Source organism: Scleropages formosus, chromosome 18, assembly GCF_900964775.1.
Source record: "Scleropages formosus chromosome 18, fSclFor1.1, whole genome shotgun sequence".
Taxonomy (NCBI): Eukaryota; Metazoa; Chordata; class Actinopteri; order Osteoglossiformes; family Osteoglossidae; genus Scleropages; species Scleropages formosus.
Genome location: NC_041823.1, coordinates 11,280,112 through 11,304,213, shown reverse-complemented (window position 1 = coordinate 11,304,213; position 24,102 = coordinate 11,280,112). Strand labels below are relative to the sequence as shown.

At 42.1% G+C, this 24,102-nt stretch overlaps 1 protein-coding gene across 2 annotated transcripts in view; it reads right to left on the bottom strand.

Moving 5' to 3' along the window:
- Nucleotides 1–1,226: 1,226 nt before the first annotated feature.
- The window catches only part of setd2 (SET domain containing 2, histone lysine methyltransferase), a 31,415-nt gene continuing 8,539 nt past the window's right edge, over nt 1,227–24,102 (bottom strand). For both annotated transcript variants that reach the window (XM_018740715.2, XM_018740714.2), the window contains 19 exons: nt 18,387–23,146; nt 17,632–17,763; nt 16,804–16,932; nt 16,505–16,628; nt 15,590–15,667; nt 15,352–15,449; nt 14,954–15,098; nt 13,248–13,382; nt 12,732–12,860; nt 10,519–11,673; nt 10,325–10,373; nt 9,871–10,084; nt 8,852–9,563; nt 8,472–8,597; nt 6,157–6,293; nt 5,887–5,998; nt 3,405–3,479; nt 3,021–3,122; nt 1,227–2,720 (listed from right to left, as the gene is read on the bottom strand). In XM_018740715.2, the coding sequence (XP_018596231.1) occupies nt 2,559–2,720; nt 3,021–3,122; nt 3,405–3,479; nt 5,887–5,998; nt 6,157–6,293; nt 8,472–8,597; nt 8,852–9,563; nt 9,871–10,084; nt 10,325–10,373; nt 10,519–11,673; nt 12,732–12,860; nt 13,248–13,382; nt 14,954–15,098; nt 15,352–15,449; nt 15,590–15,667; nt 16,505–16,628; nt 16,804–16,932; nt 17,632–17,763; nt 18,387–23,146 (8,574 nt within the window). In that variant the 3' untranslated portion in view covers nt 1,227–2,558. The remainder of the gene's footprint in view (nt 2,721–3,020; nt 3,123–3,404; nt 3,480–5,886; nt 5,999–6,156; nt 6,294–8,471; nt 8,598–8,851; nt 9,564–9,870; nt 10,085–10,324; nt 10,374–10,518; nt 11,674–12,731; nt 12,861–13,247; nt 13,383–14,953; nt 15,099–15,351; nt 15,450–15,589; nt 15,668–16,504; nt 16,629–16,803; nt 16,933–17,631; nt 17,764–18,386; nt 23,147–24,102) is intronic.

Sequence of the window (24,102 nt, the reverse complement as noted above, 5' to 3'; positions counted from 1 at the left end):
TCTAGCAGGATCGATTACGACTTTTACAGTTCGTGTCAGCGGCTGCTCTCGCCGAGCCGCTTTTGTGACCCAGCCCTTTGATCTCCCTTAATGTTGCAGAAGGAGATAACTGTGGTAAGAATTACCGTCGCAAGAAACCATACTGAATTCCTGAAATTGATAAGGCTCTGAAATAAGGAAGGATTATTCAGTCCGCACTGAGTCGTGCATCAGCAGTTTGTGTTGTGCTCACTAACGAGACCTTGAGCTGGCAAATGTTCGCCAGTTTCTGCATTTCACCGTTACAAACTCATTTTGTAGAGTCAATAAGCTGGAGGGAAAAAAAGCCAACTGTGCTGCATGATGCAATAAGTTTAAAACTTTCAATTACCACTGGTTTGAGTTGATATGTTTGTCAGGAATAAAATAATTACTCACTCAAAACTGGAGCCTCATCCATGCGTTTCAGTGCACAGTAATAGCTGCAGTCGTCATGCTCCGCCAATGGGAGGAAGCAGAAATACAGAACAAGCAGAAAATGCCCCAAGCCATCAGATAGCCCAGAGGAACAGTGACGGAAAGCTGGTTATTAAAGCTCATTACCTGAGGCCTCACTGAACATTTCCCAATTCTAGTCTCAGTCTGAAGCAATGATTCACAGATTCAGTATGAGTAATGCCACACACGTAGGTTGAGGGGCAACACTCTTTCAGCAGCCTCAGGCAGTACGAGGGCCACAGGTGGCAAAAGGAGCCGGGCCGTGCACATCAAGAGCCACCAAAGGCTATTTGTGCTGTTGTCTCAGCAGAGATCGCAAAGGGGCTTCCTCCATAAGCGAAGCAGGCGACCCACCGAGCCCCAGGGCAGCATCGCATGCCGTCACGCACTCCAGACGGGACCGCTTTCCTGCGGTCTGGCGTGGGTTGCGCACGGCGCCACGGAATGCGCATATGCAGGAAAGGGGGGGGGGCTGAGCAAGGGCACACCAAAAGAAATGCTGTACTTGGTGTTTGGAGACATTGTGCTGGAGCGACAGCGACCCGACTCGGCTCCACTCCTCGGTTCCAAACATCTTAAAATAGCCACTTCTGGGGTGGGGGGCTGGCGACAAGGGGGTTTGGACTATGACCATTTCCAAGTCAACTTGAAGGCAAAAGCACCAGCTGAATAATATGACTCAGACTCATTTTTACAAAAAAGTTTATTTTACTTTAAAATGTTTTTACACTCAGTATGACAATGTGCTTGCACAGTACTTACAGGGGAGTGATGGCCAGACTCCTTTTGTACATAGAAAATTTCTGAAATCGGCCTCAAAAAAGAACAAAATGAGAAATGACATCTCACACCCCTGGAAACCAAGTTCAAAATAAAAATAATAAAAAGCTGTGATTATCAGCAGAGTCCCAGGGCGAGTTGACGGACAAGGAGGCGGGACAAGGGCGACATGGCACAGGCTGCCATCTCAACTGGCTCCGTATCCCAGCCCTGGACCTCTCCAGAAAGCAATATCCTGGTTAAGTTTAATTACACATATTTACACTTTAAATCAAAGAACAATAGTCCTTTTACAAAGTCTTTGCTTATTTAAACATTCTGGAAAAATCAATATATTCACATATAGAGCAATATAATACATGTGTTTTTGTGAAGGTGTTTAATGCAGTTCATAAGAAGGGCCAGTTAGTTGAGTAACAGCCCAAGCCTTAGTGACAGTTTCCATGCCAGTCACATCTCATACAAACAGGGAAAAACTGCAGACTACCTTGAGGATGAAGAAAGCATAACATCCACAGGACTGCTAAGTCCTGTCTATAATGGTCGTCCAACTTTCTGGGTGGGTGGGCAGGTCACTTTGTAACACAACACAAGCAATGGACTGTTAAAATAACAATGCTACATACACCTCCTCCAGGACCAAGACAAGAGGCTGAAAGGGCTCAAGATAGAAAAATCCACCTGGGTACATCACCAACTATACCTAATTCACAGAGATGGAACAGACACTGAACATCCCAAACACACACTTGATACCCTAACGGGATTATAACTGTGCTGAAAATAAAATGAACACAGGGACCTAGATGTCCACATGAAGACAGAGAAACCCCCCACAGCTAACATGACCCCTATTCACGGAGGAAGGCCGTGGAACTGTGTTTGTGGCCCAGGTGGGACAGCAGAGAACCTCAGAAAGAGACACTGAAGTGGGCACCTGCACTGGTTTCTTCAAAAATATTCTAGCAAAACTGATGGAGGAATGTGGTGGTGGTGGGGGGTTGTCAAAGTCTGTATCAGTGACACACAGAGACCATCACCCATAGCAACCTGTCTCCATGTATGGCCCATGGACAGAACAAGCTTTAAAAAGCAGCAGGTAGGACATGGTTACTGTAAATTAAGTTAAAAACTACATTGTATACAGAACAATCTTTTTCTCAAGTGTACGTACGCCGCAGGATGCCTGAGGCAGCAGTGACTGGTTCTGGTGACCAAACATGACACCATAATGTTTAGAAGGCCAAAGGCAATTGAGTGTGTCTCCCCCTTACCGAGACTGTCAGGCACCAGAGTACGTTCTAGTCCACCTCGGTGTCCTCCTTGGGTCTGTATACAGGCCCAAACTTCTGCATGTACTTCTTGATATACTCCTTGGTCTTGTGCTTGACATTCTCATTGCACTCCAAGTCCTCAGGGTTCTTGCAAGACTTCAGTTCCTTGTTCATGACACCATGAGTCAGCTGCAAACACACGTGGGAGGAGAGATATGTTCACTGCAACAGCCATGTAACGTACGTGTTGCAATGGATAAGGTGTAGAAGTCACAGGTTCTCACTCAAAGCAGGTAGAATTTGCCATTTTATGTTGAAGAACGAGGTCTTACAAAAAACAGCTTGTGTTCACTGACAATGCAACCTTCACTTTCAGGATAAAAACTAGACTTGATGCCTTCAACATTAATTGAGAGGGATGTCTGATTCTACATGCTCATCAAACATCTCCACTCCCCCATCAATTACCCCACCTACAAAAGGCCTCACCTTTCTGGCTAAGTGTTTAAAATCCTCTGTGTTACTGATGCGTCCCGATTTGCAGTCCGGTTTCCGGTACGGGTTCAGGCATTGCACAATGAACTGTGACATCTGGCAGGGAAATACATGGCCAATGGCCGGATCAGGAGACACAAGAGGGACAGGGAAAGGTTATTTGGACACCTTAAAACAGACTAGTTAAATCACAGAACTGAGGTGAGCAGTTCAAATAAAGAGGGCTAAAGGGTCTGTCCAACTGGTAGAGAAAGAAAGGACAATTATTTCTTAATGAATGAGAAGCTTACAAATATACAAAATCATTCATAACCATAGGTCACAACCAAGGCTCATGTAAAAGATGAGTGTGTGTGTGCATGCACTTAATGTTTTTACCTCTTTGCGGAACACCTCCTTACTCTTCTTAGCCAGCTCACTAGAGGTGTCTGCCTCTGCTGTCTTAGTGGAGAACTGAGAGAAAAAAGAAAGAAAGAAAAACAGCTGTGTCAGCAAGAGAACAAAAACAATGTCTAAATCGCACTACCGGGTTCACAGAAACAGCTCACAACCTGCTCCTTCCTTCTTACATAAGAGCTATTGGCAAAAGTAGAGCAACTCCCATGGGTAGGAAAAGAGATGATCTTCCGCAGAACACAAACCAGCTGATGTGACAAAATGGAAAGTACCATGATGAATATACTATGTTTCTACCCTGTACCCATAGGAGGAACCAAGCAACTACCACTAATACCCTTTAGTATGAGCAATCCTTTTGAACAGTCTTTCCTTCTACTGCAGAGACAGTAAAAACTGGACTTTCCAGTATGACAATGTTGTTCTGAAGAGCAGACCTTTTATCACTTAAACGTTACATTTTTTTTTTTTTTTTTTTTTGCAACTCATACAAATGGATGCCCCCTTTCTTGTCTCTGTACTTTTCACTGTCCATAAAAGCCATTATGACATGTGGAGGCTGATTTACAACTCCACATCTTAACATCTTTTATGACTGCAATAAAATTTTTTTAAAAAATCCAAAAAAGCTTCCCCCCCTTTCAGCATACAAGCTTGTTTTTTAACATGTCAAAGCAGCAGATTTCCATTTGCGACAATGAGGAAATTAATAAATGGATCTTTAAACAGATCTTTGCTTTAGCACACCTTCTGTGAATCTTCCACTTATGGATCACACTCATCAAAGTGGAGTGCCAACTAACCTGACTTGCCAGATGGAAGAAACAACTACAATGGGTACAATGTGAAAAAGCAGGAAGCACCCTACTGCACACATCTGTCAGTCCACATTGCTCTCGTTAGGAACGTTGAATGCCAAAAAATAAATTAAATAAATTTGGTACACAACAGCATATATTTACATATCTTTAAATGCTTCTTTGCAGTCCGATTCTCAAATGGAAAAACATTAGGCTGGCTTTCATTATCATCAAAGTGGAGGGGGACGGAAAGAGAAAACAAACCCCAAGACAGGGACAAAAAACGTAGAAGATGATGCAGCAGCAGCACCCCACCATGGAGGCCCAGGGGCTGGACAGCTGTCTGAGTAGAGAGATGGGAGGGGCAGCTGTGTGGTCTCCATGTCCCAGTGTGGGAAGGGCTTGCATTTTTCTGCTCTTTTTCATCTTCAGAATCCTCAACATTCAAAATGTTGACAAGATACTTAGAAAAAAAGATTCATACGAGTTATATGCCTCAAAACGGCCATTCAGGCCCGTTCGTGGCTGAACGCGTAATCACCCAGGACCACAACTCAGTTCTGCTGGGTTTTGAGTATGCATTTCCACATTTTATGTTGCCTCATCTTCAAGACTGAGTAATTTATAAAAGGCTCACTTAGAAAATGACGTACATTATTACTCTTATGGGATTGGTCACTTTGTTTTATGACATATCAATAATCTAAAACATAACAATCACTTCTAACAGAACATGAAAGGCCAGTAAATGAGGTTATTAAACACCTTGCTTTACCACTGTCTGATATTCCGTCATTAAGCAGAAGATGGCAGAGTGGTTAGAACTGTCACCATGCAATCAAAAGACCCCAATTGAAATCTTGTCTCATATTAATGCTGTTGATTAAGGTACAAGCCCTGAACTGATACAGTAAAAAATTAAACAGTTTTATAAACGGGTAAATCACTAAGTAGGCTTAGTGTGCAAAACTATCGTTTTAAGTAACTCTGAAAAACGGCATCAGTTGAATGAATGAACGAACGAACAAAAACAAAAGCCAACGTTGTGCATGTTAGGTCAAATTTTACTGAAAGGAGAATGAATTTGACAAAATGACTGGGATGAAACTAGACCAGAGAGTGACATGACTCCCCAAAGAAGTATAGTTTCACCAGCCTCGATTGAGACATATTGGAGCCAGATGTACCGTTATGTTCCTGAGATAGGACAAGCATTCCATTGGCCTTGGGTTCTGCAAGTGATAAAGTTAGGAGTGCTTATATTTAAGTGTCACATGGCAAAAATTATAAGTTGGTCAGGCAGCCCTCAGTTTCTTGGGTAAAAATAGATTTGAAATCTAGACAGGGAATTACAGAAGAGCTGGATGTGAGGAAGTTGGTTCTTCACTTTCATCGTTTTCATCCTATTGTTATGCTCTGTATGGCTTCCATGTGGTTGGTTGCAAAGTCACCATTTCCTTCATGAAAATCATGGATATAAATACAGGCCAGAACGACCAGGCATTCTAAGAAGACTTGGAAGACCGAGACATCAAAAAAAAGCTGAAAGTGAAAAATACTGCAAGGCGCAGTTTTGCAAGAGCATGACAAATGAGTGTGTTTGCAAACAAATTTAGAAGGAAAAAGAGTGAATTTGTTTACAGGATAAGAGGGTGAAAGGTTACCTTGGAGGGGTTTTCATCATATGTCGGTGTCCCGAGGTCCATTTCTGCTTCGTGACCCACGCTAGCGTCATCGCTGCCTCCTTCCCAGCATGGGGGGTCCCACTGCGTTTGCCTGCAGAAAGGCATCGTTAGAAATCAACACACATACATAGACATTTATACACTTGTACATCAACTGCTTAAATATTTTATTTAGGCAGAGTAATTCGGTTAGCACATCATGCTATAGTGAGCACATGCAAGCATCAGTAGGTGCAGCAAGGTACCTACCTTGTGATAACGTGGTAGTAGTAGATCTTGCCCTCTGGGTCCCTCGCCACTTTCCAGTTGGGTGGAAGAACAATGGTCTTGGGTTTGGGCGGGGAGGGTGGCGGAAGGTCCATCAGGCTGTTAGGGGCTATAAGGTCCTGTGGAAGGACAGAAAAGACCTCAGCACTGTCTGCAGAGAAGAGTAAAGCAATTTAAATGCTAACTTTCTCCCCTACACAGTGGGCTGCAGGGCTGGAGCTTTGAAGACAGCTGTTGGCATTCCCAGAAGACAACTGTTTAGTGGAAGTTCACCCATATTGACCAATCAAGCACAGCACATTTCTAATAGTAAGTTCAAAAAATGTCAAATGAAGTTAACTGCTACAGAGATAGTCCCTGGTATATGTTTTGCAAATATCTCTATCCTTCTTAGGGATCATGTGTCACAATAAGACACTTTTACACAGTACAAATGTCAACAGACCGCAACAGGGCTGCAAAAACTCTCAAAGAAGGAAACTTTTACCTTGACGCTGAAAGTATGTATGTACTGTATATTTTTTTGAAGCCATGACAAAATGTTTCCTACTGTCATCACTGTATGATTTACTGTGCGACCATGATGTATGTACAGCCTCATTAAAGACAGTAACTTACCATCAATAAAACTAAGAAAAAACAGAAGGTTATCAAATACCTGGTTATCAGGATTCATCTATCCTGCGTTTTATGCACCTGCTCGAGCGATGAACATCGGTGCCTCAAGTGGAAAGTAACAAATTAGGTTTACTTAAAAATCACATCTGGAGCCATGTCTTTCTCCTAATGTAATGCACAAATTTTATTTTCACTGAGATGTATGTTGCTTTGGAGAAAAGCGTCTGCTAAATGAATAAATGTAAATACAGTAATGACTAAAGAATAAAAATAAATGCAGCTAATGGAGCAAAACTGAATGGCACCTGTGCTGTACCAGGTTTTTTTTTTTTTTTTCCCCCCCTTGATCCACATATCTCATGCTGCATCAATTCACTCTAGTGCACTGCTTCACAATATTTCACAAAGTCCAGATTTCTGCAGTACAACCCTCCTGCTTCTACATACTGGTATAGAATGTAAGATATCCCAAACAAAAAGACAAGAGAGAATACATCTCCATGCTTTCATGCATTTATGTCACAATGGTCCACATTAATGGTTTCCATGATTTCTTACAGGAAAATTAGTCCTGCTATATGTTATTTTGTTGTATGATACACTTCATTCAGTCTTTATTAGCACTGGAGAGCTGGGACCACGTTAATAAAACACACACATACATATGTACACATACGCATATACATATATGCGTTTCCTGTGGGGCAACACCATACAAAAGGGTACAGGCCTACTGAAATTCAAACAACAGAAAACTTGGACTTTCTGCCTAACATTTTGTTCTTTTAACAAAACACAAAAAGCTGTGGTTTTCTAAATGTACATTTGGCCCAACGTTAAAATGTGTTTAGTAAATTAACTATGATGAACATACCGAACACCGAATAAGAATGATATAAGGACAAAGACTCCAGACATCAAAAACCAAAGAGGGATACGCATAACACCGCAAATTCCATTTTATGAACGTCATAAAGCAATATGGGATTTTTAGGAAAACCACACAGTGTTTGATAGACTAAGTGGCTTCAAGAAATGCTTAGAAAACATGAATATTTCTGCTTGTTCCCTTGCCACATATTTCTGTCCATATGCAATGTTTCTCTCCATGTCAAATAAGGATTACTCTAGAATCACGTGTTTGCATCCAAATCTCTCACTCTGTTGAGGTAATGCACTATTTTTGCCCTTCTACAATATATATTGCTTTGGAGAAAAATGAAACAAATAACTGTAAATGTGAGAATTCTAGGTAAAGGTTTCTCACAAAGAAATACAAACATCAAAATGAAGACAAAGACATGTACTAGAGTTTTGAGATCACCATTTATAAGACAAGAAATATGAGACTGAGTACTTCTAATGACTTATCAGTTAACACAAACACAAAAATGAGGGAAAACACAGAAGACGACAGCTCAAAAAGAAAAATGACAGGAGAAAGAACATATCCAGTGAAAGGAAGAGAGTTCTTACATGGGAAGCTACTAATAAACAAAAATAATCAAATTGCGGATAAAAAGTCAACCTCGGTACATATGCCGATGATTACACACTCGTGTGTCAACAGCTGAATACAAGAAAGGGAAGTAGAACTCGATAAGCAGGTTGTGCAGTTTGATACTGACAGTTTCTCTGTGGCCACCTAGCGGCTGATGCTGGAAACATGAGTCACCCACCTGCTGAACGGTTGGTGCGGTGACAATAGTGGTGACAGTGCCTGCCTGCTGTAGCACAACCCCCTGCTGGTGTGCAGTGTAGACTGGTTGACCCTGGATGTAGCCTGTTGCAGGCTCAGCATAGGTCTGCAGAAGAGCACAGGAGAAGCTGAATAAATATTCTACTGGAAAGAGCAGCCAACATATTTTATGCAGCTAAAAGAGCATGCAATATATTGCACAAAAGAAATATGACAGTTTTTAATATTTCTACAAAAGGAAGAGGGCTTTAGCTAAACTTTCAGGACTGGTATGGATTTTTATCTTGGAGGATCTGACATATGTCCATAAAAGTTAACTTAGCTTTCTAGTGACAAGACAGCTTTGTACTGAGAACTGACCTGGATGACAGGGGTTCCAGCCTGGGGGTAGGCAGTAGGGATGCTGTACACAGCCTGGCAGGCTTGGCCCTGGTAGTAGATGGCAGTGTGTGGCTGTGCCGGTTGCGCTTGTACAGTCAGAGGTTGCGGCACAGCTGCACTCCACACGGGAGTATAGCCCTGCTGGGTCTGCGTCTGTGGTCCACCCGTAGGGGGTGCCGCAGAAAGCACAGTCACGCTGTCCTGTGACGGGGCACGGGACTGCACGTACTGCGCTGTTCCTGGAGCCAACTCAAGGGTCGTGGCCATGTGTGGGACACCTGCTGTGGGCGCAGTCTGGGAGGGAGGGGCCGAGGAGGGCGAGGCCAGTCCTAGTTCAGATATCAGAGGCTGGGGAGGTGTCTGTTCATATGGCACAGTGGCCCCTGCTGCACAAAGTGGCTCCACTGAAGGGGTGGGTAGCAGAACTTTGCCAGCGTTGGGGTTGGTGGGATCCACATATGTCTGTATAGGGTACCCTGGAGGGTATCCCATGTACCCATGTGGCCCTGGAGAGTAGCCCAACATCTCATAGGGCAACGCTTGCAGCTGCTGCTGCTGCTGCTGCTGTTGCTGCTTCTGAGCCTCCTTCTGGGCCACTTCCTGCTCGAACAGTTTCCTCCGCTCCTCTGTCGTTAACTTGTTGCGCTCTTTTGGTCGAACCTTCTTCTTGCTGCTGTTGGGGTGCTCGTACCTTGAAGGGCACAGTTAAACAGTTACCACAAACTGTGAGCATATTCACCCTGTTACTAGCAGAAGACTGGCAAAGTTCTTCACATTATTGCATTTCACTAAACTTGTTTCTGCTGTCTTCAAAATTTGTAATGGTTTCTAGCATTATGTTTGACTGTATGATTTAGCTGTATATTTATGCAAAGGTTTAATAAAGAACTGCCTTCCTTCTATTAAATGTGACACTCTTGAAAGTGTAGGCATGTTGAACATGTAATTCTGACAGAGAAGGAATACTAAATAATGATTAACTACAAATCCTCCCTCACCGGTCATCACTCCGCCGGCTGCTTCTCTCATAGGCAGACAAGGGAGGGGAGTGGGAAGATCGTCTGCGGCGGCGTTCTGTGCTGCGTGGAGTCCTCTCCAGGTCTCGGTCTCGCTCTCTTTCCCGGTCACGGTCCCGTTCCCTGTCTCTCTCCCGGTCGCGGCTGCCTGATGGGGTTCGAGATGACTGAGGGCCGTCTCGTTCTCGACTGCGCTCTGCACAGGGACAAAAAAAGCACAATTGTAACTGGAATTTTAATATAATTTTGAATAGCCATAAAATTTATATTTTAAAAGGCAGTCCTAATCAGTTGTAAAACTAATCACTTGACATAACAGGTGAAAGGCAAGGTTTTTTTTGGCATGATGAGTAGAAAAATTACATACCATGTCCAAGTGAAAAGTCAGAAAGTTCCAGATAAAGGAATGGGGACAGTTATGTATCATAACTTCTACCTTTAGGCTCCTTCTCCACCTGGCTCTTCTTAGGGATCCTGTATACTTCCTGAAAGAAGAACAGGGATTATCATCAGGGATTCAGAACATGTTGGTAACAAGTTTTCTACAGTCCAAAAGATTGGGAGACAGGGCTGGGTGACAGCTGCTTGGGAACTATCGGCACATGAGCACAACTGCAGTGAATGACATACCTTCAGGTCTTTCCAGCTGTCCAACAGGCGTGCGGCCATGTCGCTAATATCAACTGCCCGGATCGGTGGCTCCTGGCTCCTTTCGCTCTCCACATCCGACACGCCCTCCTCTTCATCCTGTGATGGCGTGCCCACGGCCACTGGATCTGTTGCGGTAGTGGTAGAGGCAGTAGCAGCAGCTTCTGCTGTTGGCACAGCAGATCCTGGTACCTCTGTAGTGGTTGAAGCAGATCCCACGGTTGTTGTTTCTGCAGTAGCAATAACAGACCCCACATTCTCCACCGTGGAAGCAGCTGACTCCTCAACTGCACTTTCCTGTGTTGTTGTAATTGACTCTGTGGTCTCTGCCATGACAGTTGAGGTATTAACTGTGGTTTCCACTGCAATACACACAGACACCCCAACATCAGGCTCCAATACAGACTCTAACACAGCAACTTCAGATGAACCAGCAGGGCCCTTGCTAGCCACAGTGTCAGCCTCTTGAACTTCTGGTGAGGAGAGCTCCTTCACTGGAGCAGGCCCAGTCTCATCATTCTGTGAATGCTGCCCCGATTCGGAGGGTGCTGTGACACCCGGTGCCCCCTCAACTCCCACATCTTTTTCCATCCTCTCCTCATCTGGAGCAAGCTCCACATCTCCCTTCTGCCCTTTGGTCCTCTCCTCATCCAGCTGACCCGTTTCCACAGCCTCTTCTTTGACCTCCGCTGGCTCCTGCTTCTCCAACCCAGGAGCTGAAACTTCTTCCTCAACTTGGGCACTTGGCTTGGTATGACTACTAACAACAGCATCCACTGGTAAAGAGTCTTCCTCCTCATCTTCCTCCTCCTCCTCCTCCTCTTCTTTTCCATCAGAAGCCTTACTGGCATCAGACATGGCACTGTCCAAGCTGTTCTCGCTGATGATCTTGAGGCGGCGGTACACCGCACGCTTTGGTGTCTCTCCATCCAGCTCTGGCCCTAGTTTGGCAGGGGGACCATCAGGGGTGTTAAGAGGAGTCTGGGCGCGCGATGTGTTCTCACTGGAATACCCATCCAGCTCAGGAGCCTGAGGCAGCGTCTGGTTCTGGGCCCAGCGTTGTATGAAGTGAAGGACTCTGCTCTCTTCCAGCATGTTTTTAGTAGAGATGGGCAGAACCTCAAGACTCCTCATAATCTGGACATAAAACAGGTAGCAAGCATATTACTTCCTATTTTTAAGCTTTGGAAAAAGAAAAATCTAAACTTAAGAGGGCAGTGTATATTAAATGGGTTCCTATTTACCACATAAGGTACAGTCATACATGGACATACACTCATTCAAGTTATGGGAATTTGACTATACAGGGAGTTTCATTTTATACCCCTATTTTGTCTTACGAGGCATTTCTTCACATTTATGACTGAATTTGGACTTTGTCTACCTCCCAAAAGCTGAGTGGTGCAAGAAATTTACATTTATTCAATTTTGCAGATGTTTTTATCTAAGGGTCATACAATGATTATTAACTAGTAATTACCCTGATACCTTTATCCAAGGTGACAGTGTTGGATAAACTACACTAAGCCAATCGCCCATCTATACAGCCAAACATTCTAACACATGCGTATATACACACCGTGGGCAATTTACAGTCACCAGCCAACCTGAAAGAAATGTCTTTGGACTGTGGGAGAAAAACTGGGCACCCAAAGGAAATCCACACAAATACTGAGAGAAACTCCACACAGACACTTTTCAGCTCTAATAATCTAAACAATGACTATCCGAACAATGCCAGTTTCATTGATGTGTGAATTTGTTTGCATTGTTTTCACTGAGTTCTTGTCTTTACTGTTCTGTAAGGAACAAGGAAAGATATAGGATTACAGAAAAATTAATAAAAGGGAAACAGCAGTGTTATGATAACTAATATTGACTACTGTGTGCATTTCAATGGAATTCAGTGATATTTCGGCATAAATGGGTGTTAATTTTAGTTCAAGAATGCGTGAAAAATCACTGAAAGCAACAGTAGTTACACCTTTGATTCACAAGAATTCACCTTACAGAGGGCTTTTCAAGAATGATTTGCCTTTGTAAGGTGAGGAAGACTATTCAAAACTATCAAATTCAATGTTCCTCATACATGCTTTAATCAATTGATGCTGGTGTCATCAGCTTTTCAAAGAGCAATATTTTTTTGAATTTATTTCTTTTTAAACAGAGTGCCACAGTGTAATGTGCACACTAACCTCCAGCTGCAGTTTGATGTTGTTGCTTGAGTTGCCCTTGGCCTCTGAAAGCTCCACCATGAAAATCCATAGCAGAGAGAGTCCGTGGTGATCCAGGAACTGCTTCAAGCAACCGGGATTCTGAGTGTTCTGAACATGGACATCATACAATTACAATCTGACATTTTTCACTTCTCAGAATATAAAAATCACTCAACAGAATTATGTAAATTGTTACTTTGAATATTAAAACCCTACTGAAACAATAGGGTTTGCTTTATACCTGATGACAAACAGATAACTTCTTCACAATAAAGTATATGAATACATCTTTTCTTTATATTGCTAACAGAAACAATTTGTAGTAAATAAAGCATGAGTTCTATAAAAATCATACCTTGTTACCAGGAGATTACATTAGGAATTCAAAGATCAGTGTCAAATTTGAACTAAGTCACAATCTCACTGAAAACCACTTAAAACTAAACAGCCCATACCTTTCACTTTTGTATGACTAGACAGGACAGAACCACTCACCTGGATGAGTTTGAGACAGGTGAGTTTCTGTTCCATTGTCTCTACTCGCACCATGAGCCTGCAGAGAGAAATAACTTCTTTCTCATCAGAGAGACCCTCCCCATTCTCCAGTAGTGCCTCCAACTCTTCATCCACCTGAGGGCAGGGCAGTAGTGAAGTCATTATTATTGTCATTCTGTTACGAACCTTCAAGTTAGACATTTTCAAAGACACAAATTTTCAAAGGCACAAAGCTTTAATTGCACTTGCTTTACTTGTCTGTTTTCAAAGATTTGTTTATTGGAGAGCAAATTCCCAAGAGTTTCCATGTCCAGCCATTATCTAGCAGTAAAATGCACCCAAACAGAGTAGGAATGTGGGACCAGATTAATTCAACTTAGTATTTACAGCTTGCGCCTGGTATTTGTGAGTGTTAATGATTGAAAACTTCTGGTACTATAACAGAAGCAGGGATTTGAACCCAAGCCCCTCAAGTGGAAGGCTTTACCCACTGACTCCAGTTCAGGACAAATATATCTTTGCCAATGAGAAAGATGGATGAACTTTCATTGTTACCCAACTCTTGTGAACACCTACCAAAGGAAAGCATTCATTTAAAGTAGTCGATGCATACCAATATTCATCTTCACCTATTACAGAGCTGCTCCAAGACGTATCTGTACTGCTGTAATATTCTTATTTACATTGATGTAGGCAAATATATTTAAACAGGAAATTCGAGTATTACTACACATACATATGTATATATAAAAGAATTAACACAAACGTCACTGGAGAATTCAGAGCAATTAACTGGAAGCGTACAGAGACCTGACCCAAATCTGCTTACAGATGGTTCATTTTCACTGCTGACAATTATACACCTCACCAGAAATGTTTCACATCCACTGTCACGTCACAATAAAATCTGATTATGGTTCAGAAATCTAAACAATCAGATGGCCTGCTGTTTTACCTCTGCAAGAGGTAATTACCCTACATTCCTTTGGCAAAACATCAAGCTGTGTAAATAGGCATATTTTCATACAAAATACCAGCAAATCAACACAACCTCAGAGGATAACTGTCAGTAGTATAAACATGAAAAATCTACAGCCGATATGCTACAGCAGTAACAAATCTTATGTTGAGTTCAAGCTACTGAAGTAAAATAATGTATGCAATTCATACAACTAATAGAACTAAGGTGTGCTGAACTATGGACAAAATACAGTGTGAAACTCAAGTACAGACAGATGTACGTGTGTAGGTTTGTAATAAGTATGCACAGGTGATTCACTCCCACAAAAATATGCACATCACTCAATCAGGCTATAAACTGAATTCAGTCTTAAAAGCTAAATGCAACAAAACCATCACCTGTCAAAATCAATAACGAACGCAAGGGCAACAGTAAGAAATAATTCAATTACCTGCATTCCCCCCATTTCATTTATTATTAAAGTAATATATCCACAAAAAATGCCAAATCCATTTGCATCTTAATGCTTAAAAATATTGTAAGATGTTAATGTCCTGTTCTTGGGGGGGGGGGGGGGGGGGGGGACTACAAAATAACAGATTTATTAAAAGACCAAAAGACTAATAACTTAACTGTACTTTTCGAACGTTTTTTGAACATGTATTTTTGAAATTGAAGTTTATCACATTCTGAAAGGGTGAAAAAATGCAAGCAGAAATTCATTACAAATTTTACACAGACTCACCGTAGTGAGAGCACTGACAGAATCTTTCTTCCGTGAGCGCTCCTTCTTCATCTTGCCCCCTGCTGCCCGGATGCTTACCCGGTTCTCTCCACCCAGGAAGCCCCGACAGCTGGGTGCTCCACACAGGCACTTCTGTGCCTCTTTCCTGGTGGAACCAGACTTGAGTTTAGAAATACACAGAAATGAAAGGCTACAACAAGGTATCTATTCCTGACCCCAAAGTTGTAATGCTGCTGCTGGATTTTAGTATTAAAGCTTGAAAGTCAAGCCTTAATTTGGGCATCTGATTATAAGTTGTCGTGTTGTGTGTGTAAGAGGACACTTCAAAAAGAATCCTTAAAAGAAAAAGGAAGTAATTTTTCATTCCAGAGGGAGTGAGGTACTGCTGGAACACATACCCATATCTTTGGAACTGGTAGTCAAAGGTGAGCTCTGTGCCAGCTGAGACTCCCTTCGTGGTGAAAAATCCCACTCTGAGCTGACCATTTACTGTCCACTGTAGACACACACAGGGAGCGTTCAGGTTCTGCTTACAGAGATGTTCCATCACAGTTTCAACCAGACGTACTCAAGTTGATCAAAAAGTTAATTAAAAAGACAAGGTGGTGACAGAAGTGACCACTTCACATCACATACCTTCTGGGTTTCACAGTTGGGCTCGCAGCTGTGATTCATAAAGCGTGAACAGTTACCCTTCAGCGTAGCATCGATGATCTGATCAACACAAATTGCAATGTCAGATCAACCTGCAGATCCTGGATGAGCAGCTGATTTTTTTTCTTCAAACAACTAAAAACAGTTCGGCAATTGCAATTAACACATACAAGACTTTGCTCTTTAAAATACTTTAATATTTTAACAGATTTTTAAGACACAAATTAGGAGACATCTTTTCCATTTACTGATACAAGACAAAAGGAAAGTCACCATATTGGCACAGCTCCTGGGCTGTGAGTTTGGACATGAATTCAAATCTGAATGTGTATGCTAGCATTCAGGTGCATTTCCTCTCTTTTACATTTATTCATTCAGCAGATGAAATTTAGGGGGCATGGTGACACAGCGAGTAGCGCTGTTGTCTCACAGTGTCTGGGTGGTGCGAGATGATGTGGGTTTGATCCCCACTCAGTCTATGTGGATTTTGGATTTCCTCTGGCTCCCCTGGTTTCCTCCCACAGCCCAAAGAGATGCTGCTCGGGTGGATTGGTGACTAAATCACCCATGGTGTGTGAGTGACAGAGTGTGTTCCACTGATGTATGGATGAATGACCCATTGTAAGTAGTGCATATAGTAGTGTAAGTCAGCTTGGGTAAATAAGGTGTAGGCTGATAACACTATAGCGTTCACCAGAAGTCGCTTTGGAGAAAAGCGTCTGCTAATTGAAGTAACGTAAACGTAGGGCACTACAGCAGAAGCCTGGATTTCTGAGTCTAGAGGCAGCCGCTTTAACCACTGCGCTACCTGCCGCCATAACTGTACATCTCTTTAGAGAAAATCATCTTCAAAATGAAGAAATGTAAATGAAGGTCCTGATCATCCCATCTGCCCACCTCATTATTCTTCAAGGCCATGAAGTAGTAATGGATGTTCTTGCTGCGGGCATACTCTTTCACGCGAGCTTTGAATTCCTTGTGGTCCAAAACCTCCCCGCAGTACTCCAGCACAAAGGTGTTTCTGCAACAAAGGGCTTGAGCTAAGGGCAAAAAGGACAGATTCTATCTCCCATCTACCCACTACGCTTCCATTTCTGAACTGAAACTCCTAGGCACTGAGCCACTACAGTGCTAAATGAAGTCCATCCTAGCCCCATGCATGACTTCACACATCGACAGGAATGGCTGAAACTCACGGTGCCAGGTCCTTGGCAGCACGAAGCCCCCAGCCCTTGTTCTCAGTCAGGATGACTTCAAAGTCAGCATGCTGTTTCATTTGAAAGCGTCGATTTGAGCAGTAAGAGCCATTCAAGCATCGTGAGGAGCTGAAGGTAGAAAGAAACCAGCTGTACTTTTAGGTACAGGTGTTTTTACAATACAAATCTAATTCACTTCCATGTACACTTGCATAAAACACCATGTTCATATTTGGATTATTTTTAAAATCTCTAAGACATCTAGGCTGCAAGCTCTTCTGCAGTGCTTTAATGCACTATGATACATAGTATCTGGAATTTTATCTGTAATTGCATGTTTTAGTATTTAATTTTTTGAAGCCTTTGAGTGCAATGTTGAATTATAATTGCATGAGAATAGCATTTTACCTATGTTATCAAAAAATACAGAACAGCAATCTAACATTACATTGAACAGGAAACATTTATTCAGTAAATCCTTAAATGGGACTGACTTCTAAAAAATAAAGCCAATAAAAACAAAGAGCATACTATGGAACATGTTCAGATGTTTAAAATTGCATTAAAAAAACATTTTACATGAACAGCATTTGGTCTGATACAATGACAAGGAAAACATATAATGGCACCTCTACTGTAAAACGTACATAATTTGAAACAAAGACAAAACAAATGATGGGAACTTCTGGGTCTTTAAAATAAAACATGAAATTCAAGACATTAAAGAACAGTATGCAAGTGTGAAGACGAAGGTAATCCCAAAATTTTTTCCTCTCTCCTTTCCTCCTATTCTTCCAAAATCTCTCTACTGAGATGGGAGAGGCTTACCACTCAATCATCAGTAAGCGGTTGAGGCAGTCCTCCCCACACGCTGTCGCACCTCGAGCTCGCTCCTCCCTCGACAGCACAGCACACTCACATTGCATCCGCTTGATGTCCCGGTGTGACTTGTTCTTTTTGCTGTGCATAGAAACAGCAATTTCACATACTGTACAACTCTAAATGTGATTATTCTGATTCCACAAAATGACAAGAGACTGAAAGCCTATCTGGACACATAAAGAAACAAAAGCAAATAACAGAGACATTCGCTGTAATATTAAATCATTAAATTGGCATCGTTAAATTACAAATATTCAAGAAAAATTAGTTATGACTAACGTGGTGATAAACAGTTCTTTTGATAAACACGTTCAGCTTGTCAAAAGAATGCATTGATGAATTTTTTTTTTTTTTATATATATTTGAAAGTTGTCAAAAAGGAAACTGACATGGGACACTATCCACATCTGCCAAATCAATTACTGGCACTCAATTAGGGCAAAATAAGATTTCTTGACAAGACAAAGCAAGTGCCAGTCACAAACAAAGCAAGATCAGAATAATAATTCATGTGTAAGCCCATACTTAACTGACCATTTAGAGTGTATATACTGACAAATTGCATAATCTGCGAACTATGTCATGAAGTACGTATTTCACAAGCACCAGCAGGAGGGGGGGGAAAATCGCAAAAATTTGTAACTGATAAACTCAACAGTTTATGCTTCGAAACAAATGATTTTGTAACAAACGTTACTCACCGTTCTGTCAGGTACATATTTTCTTCAATCAGATCAAAATACGGTGGCATCTTTTTGAGCTTTGCCATATCCTTCCAGCGAACAGGATCCTGAAAGTCTTGAAGACTAAGTGATGGCCGTTCCACCTCTGCAGTCTGGTTTGGTGTGTCCACAGGGTCTTTTGAAGTCCTTGAGACATCAGGTTCTGCCAGACGCTCCCTTTTTATAGAATTTTCTGATTCTGCCTCATTTTCAGAGTCCGACTCGAACTCCGGACGTCTCTTTTTGGGCGGACCTCTGCCTCTGTGAGGTTTCTGACTATCCTCCCTAGGGGTGTCCAAGACACCACCAAGTCCCCTACAATTACTGCTTATTTCAGGGCCTTGGACAAAAGAGGTGGATGCAGGAGGAGGATGGTTGCAGAAGGTTACAGTGCCATGATTTTCCTGACTTTCTTCTTCATAGTCATTAGTCAAGGAATCAGGATGCATTTCGTCAAGAGACTCACGATACAGTGAAGGCACAGAGAGGTAGACAGGCCTGCAACCTTGTGAAGCAGTGGGTTGAATCCAGCAACCACTGCTATGCTGACCCATCTGCCCCAATGCAGGACTTCCCACCAGCATTGGGTTGGGAGTATGGATACCGTAACTGCTGTCTGGTTGCTGAAATGTGCTGCTAGGCTGCTCTGGCTGTGGAATATCCCATCCCCACCTATAGCCATCCTTATTGCTTAAGTCATCTGAACTAGAAAATTCTCCGTGTTGTTGGTGCATCAATATACTTTTCCTGTCATGCCAGCTATCGGGCCTATCACAGGGCCGTGACTGACCTGGGTCAGATGTCCTCCACATGGTTTCAAAGCTGTGGAATGACCCCACCGAGCTGGATGGTACTGATATCTTTGGATTCTGGTAAGTACTGGACTTTTGCTCCTTGGATTGCTGGGCTTCAAACGTGTGTGAAGCTTCAACATGACTTGTGCTATCAACCATATTACTCTGAGACTGGTATGTCACATTTTGTTGGCCCGTCAAAATAGGCCTTTCAGTGCACAAAACATGAAGGGTATGCTTACTGCTTTCAGGAAGCTGGCTAGAAAATCCTTTCTGCCTTTCCACAGGGCTGAGGGTTCCGGAAACTTCACTATACGCATCATGTGCCCGATTTGATTCTTTACTACTGGACCCCCTCCACCCCTGTTCCTGCCAGTCTGCAGGCAGCTGATGGGGGCTACCAGTTGGACTGGAGAAAGATGTAAGTGTGGCTCTTGAATCATGAGGCTGGGTAAGGGTAGAATTTTTTGGCACAACTACCACAGAGTGCAATCTGTTCTTAGGAATGCTACAGTCATCCGAATCTGAATCCGACTCCTCAGAGTCACTGTCATCACTGTGGCTTCCAACATCCTGATTGATGCTCGTATTCCTCCTTTCCAATTTGTCTAAAAGGACATCGTGCCCCCCTGTTTTACTGTCTCGTGTCCAATCCTTTGCAACAGACCGCGATGTAGCATGGCTAGACCTTGGAGGTTCTTTGTAATTCTGATCAAAACAGATGTCCACATTTGTGTTGCTGGTATCACATGGTTGGGATTGTGTAGACATAGACAGTTGTGTCTTCGCATCAAGCTGGTTTTGTGGAGATTTAAGGGAATTATCTTCAAGGCTAGCATGATTTTTTCCCACAGAATGTTGTTTAGACAACACCGTTTCATTGTTCAAATTCATTTTTATAGTCCCAAAGTTCTTGACATGTTCCAAGCCAGAGTCTTTGGAGAACTCTATTTTCTTAACTGAGATAATTTTTTTCACAGACGGTTTTGTTTCATGACAAGGCATTTTGAGAGAATGTTCATGATCCGATTTGTCCTGTCCTACAATATCCCAGCGGGACTTCTTCAGGTTAATTTTATTTTTTAACAATGTACCACTCTGCTGTTCAGTCTTAATATTCAGTTGTTCAGATTGCTGACTTGCAACTGAGAGCTCAGAAACCTTGGTAGATTCAAATTTTGGTGGAACTACAGAAGACTGTGAACCAGTCTCATCTAGGCTACCATGACAGATGTCCTCTGATTTAGTTTTCTGTTGCAAATCTCCAAGTGACAACTCCTTTATGGAAATTTCTGCTGGATTACATACTTTCTGTGAAATCTGAGGGGGACTGCAGTCTGGTAAAACACATGTGCTATAACTGGATAGTTGCGCGGTGGCATAATGCTTTGTTTCTATAGACTCCCTATAAACTGGGATAGAAGATTCCACATGACCCTCACCTTCACATGAGTTATGTCCTTGAAGAACATGCCTGTTTGAAGGGAAGCCATTTGTAACTTCAATACTATCATTAATATGAGCATTTGATTCTGAACTGACATTAGCACCCTCAAGGACTTCTATTCCACTTAAGTTAGACAATCTTTCAGAAGATACCACACACATCATAGACTCCTCTGAAAGCCCAGGTGAAGTGTTATCTTTTGAGTAAGGTTGGCAACTGAGCACTGCTGGACTTGAATTCCTACTGGGTTCACTTAGAACACCAGTTTCATTTTTTCTCAATACAACTGGGACCACTGGAAGAGTATGGCCATACTTGCATAACTGTTCCTTGTCCTGCTCATTCGTGAATGTTTCAGATGATACACAGCTGTCAGGCAACACGGTGTCACAGACCACTGAACTACTTTTGTTTAAGCTTTGATTCGATCGGCACTGTTGTGCAGAGTCTGTATTGACTATCAGAAGTTTAGGTGGGGGTGAAGAGTTGTGTTTATGTGGTTTGGACTTGGAGCGCAGGCTGTATGTTGGTGCCAGTGTGGCCCCACTACTCACAGTTACATTAACAGAGTCTGCCTCTTCACAGTCTTGACCCACAAAGTCATTAGCAGAGACTGGGTCAGGCACAGATAGGTGATGCATTTCCTTACTGGGGATGGCAGTATCTTTACTTTGACTTAAGTCAATATGCTTACTTGGCAAACAGTTTAACTGACATTGTGTGCCATCCTCAAAACTGGAAGGACAATACTTGTTAGAGTGGGACTGCATTTGTATTAATTCTGTATTGTTCAATTTATCCTGTACTTGAGCATCAGTTACTATGAGCTTAGACAATGACACCTTAAAATCTTTTTCAGACATAGCTGGCTGGGAATCATTCAGTCCTGAGCAGGGGGGGAGTTTAATAAACTTGGACTTTTCTTTCTGGTCATCTTCTGAGTCAGAACTAGAATGACCTTTGTGAGGTTTTTTGTCTATGGTCTGGGAACAGATATTGGATTTTGAAAGAGGGGATTTGATGTTAGACTCCAATTTGCAATGGGCATTTGACTTCCTACACTCTGATTCTAATTCTGGTGAAGTTTTTCTGATGGACTCAAATTCAATTTTTCTAGGGCATCTTTCAGATCTAGAGTGCAACTGTATTCTTTTCTCTGTCTCAGAGGAACGAGAAATTTCTGAGCATTTCACATCCTTCTCAGATTTAGAGTAAAAAAATTTAGAGTCCCTGTGAGAACTAGAATGGTTTGAGGACCGATTACTTCCTGTTCGTGCCCTCCGATAATCATCTTCAGAGTCCGAACTATCCCGGGACTTGCGATCAGACCGCGACCGCGAAGATCTCCTTTCTCGATATGGGCTTCTGTATGATCTCCTCTCTGAATCATGGTAATGTGACCTATCTGACCTTGACAGTCTTTCATTTCTTGATGACCTTTCAGATCTAGAGTATGATGAACTCGTCCGAGACCCTCTCGATCTGGACCGCGAGCGGCTTTTAGTCCTTCTCCTCTCTTTGTCAGAACGAGAGGATCGAGAGTACCTTGTCTCACGATCTGACTTTGAATGCGTAGAGCACCTTTCTTCCTTCACCCTTTCATCAGACTTTGCATAAGATGATGACTTCTCCAATTTCTCTGACTCCTCCACTCTTGAAAAGTTCCTTTTTGCATCCTTGTTTTGATTATCTGTCTTAGCCATACTCCTGGGGTCACCAGATTTGTGACTGGAAGACGTTCGTACTGAGTCACCATCAGACTCAGAACCAGGAAGGGTGCTATCTGACTGGGACTGACTCTTATGTTGTTCTGGAATATCAGCCTGTTCTAACCCACTAAATTTCTCTTTGATTTCTGTCCCAATATGGGAGCTATCTGTAGAACCCTTAACAGAAGGGTTAAGGTTCTCCTCCAACACTCCTATGACATGTTCCTCAGAGATGCAGTCTTTGAAGGTTAGTTGGATCTGAGAAACTGCAGCTTCGGTAGTTATTTTAGTTGCAGGTTTGAGGACAGTCTCCTGCAATGAAGACACTTCCTCAAGTTTGATGGTAGGCTTGGGCTCATCCACTGGTTTTTCAAAACTAGCAGACACACTCAGGAGTTGTTTTTTGAAGTGCATCTTCCCCAACTCTAATTTAGATTTTGGAAGGGAGGTGACTGACAGTGGGGACTCAGGTACTGGTGTTGGAAAAGACAGCCCCGTTGATTCATTTCTACTTTCCACTTTTAGCTCTAGTTTACCCTGCTGTGAATTATTAGAGGACAAGAGAGGAAGCTGGAGATCACAAGGAGATTTCTCTGGACTGAGCTGGGACAAAAAAAGGTTCGGCAGAGGCTTCTTTGTCTGGCTGAAGCTGAAAGAGACTTTCTGTCGGCCATGCTCCTCCAGGTTCACCTTTGATTTTGTTCCCTTGGGTAGGAGGCGACTAGACAACAAACCCTTGGTTGGAAGGTTCTTGAGCAGGGTTGGCTTAGAGAGACTTTCCTCTTTCACCTATAGTTTAAAAAAAAAAAAAAATTACCACATTACCACCACCAGAACAAAAACTGATTTATTAACATGTCTTATTTTTATTAATTTACAATGTCATTGCTTAAATTTAACCATGTGAACAAATTTAAAGGAAAAGTTTGCAAGCACAAACATCTGAGCTCTTTATAACATTAACCAGTATGTGTGTCAATACATCTCAGTTTTTAGATGGATCCTTTGCATGGCATTTTTGCGGTTATAAAAAACTCATTACCAAATGACCAAAAAAGCTTATTTATTTGAAGTGTTTAAATTCCTGGCATCCATTTCCTTTTTAATACCAAAGTTAAAGACCTATTTCATGCTAGAACAAGGTTTTCTATACATTCTTACTCTCATTTCATATTCACAGCAGTTAGAATGAAGCAGCGTCTTACTAGTGCAACGAGAAAATTTTACTATAAATGTTGTACCTAGCTTTCTATAATGCACAAAAACAAAGCTAACAAATTAATATCTGTTCACAGTCAGATGCACTGCACCTAGCTACAGTCCTAATTAGAATTAAAGTTTCTATGCATTTTCACATGTCTGCTATAGGGCTTTATGCAATACTTCAGATACTGACATAAAATCCATCTCTAAATAATAAACTACTGACAAACTCCTGTCAAGAACAAGCCATGACAAGCTGATGGTGCATTCATAGATATGTCGGGAGCAGGGTAGCTTAAGTTCATTTCAGTTTATGCAAGTACTTTTTGTAAAAGCACCCTATACATTCATGGACTGAGATATTGACATGTCCAGGGAGAAAAGGATGAACTTCTCTTCACAATAAGTATTTAATTTCAGATTTAATTCATCAGGTGAGGGTACTGAACTGAAAAAAGCTTCAATAAAAAGATTTTTAGAAAATATATTAAACTTTAAATATTTTTTATATTAAGCATAAAGACTACAAACAGCGATCTGAA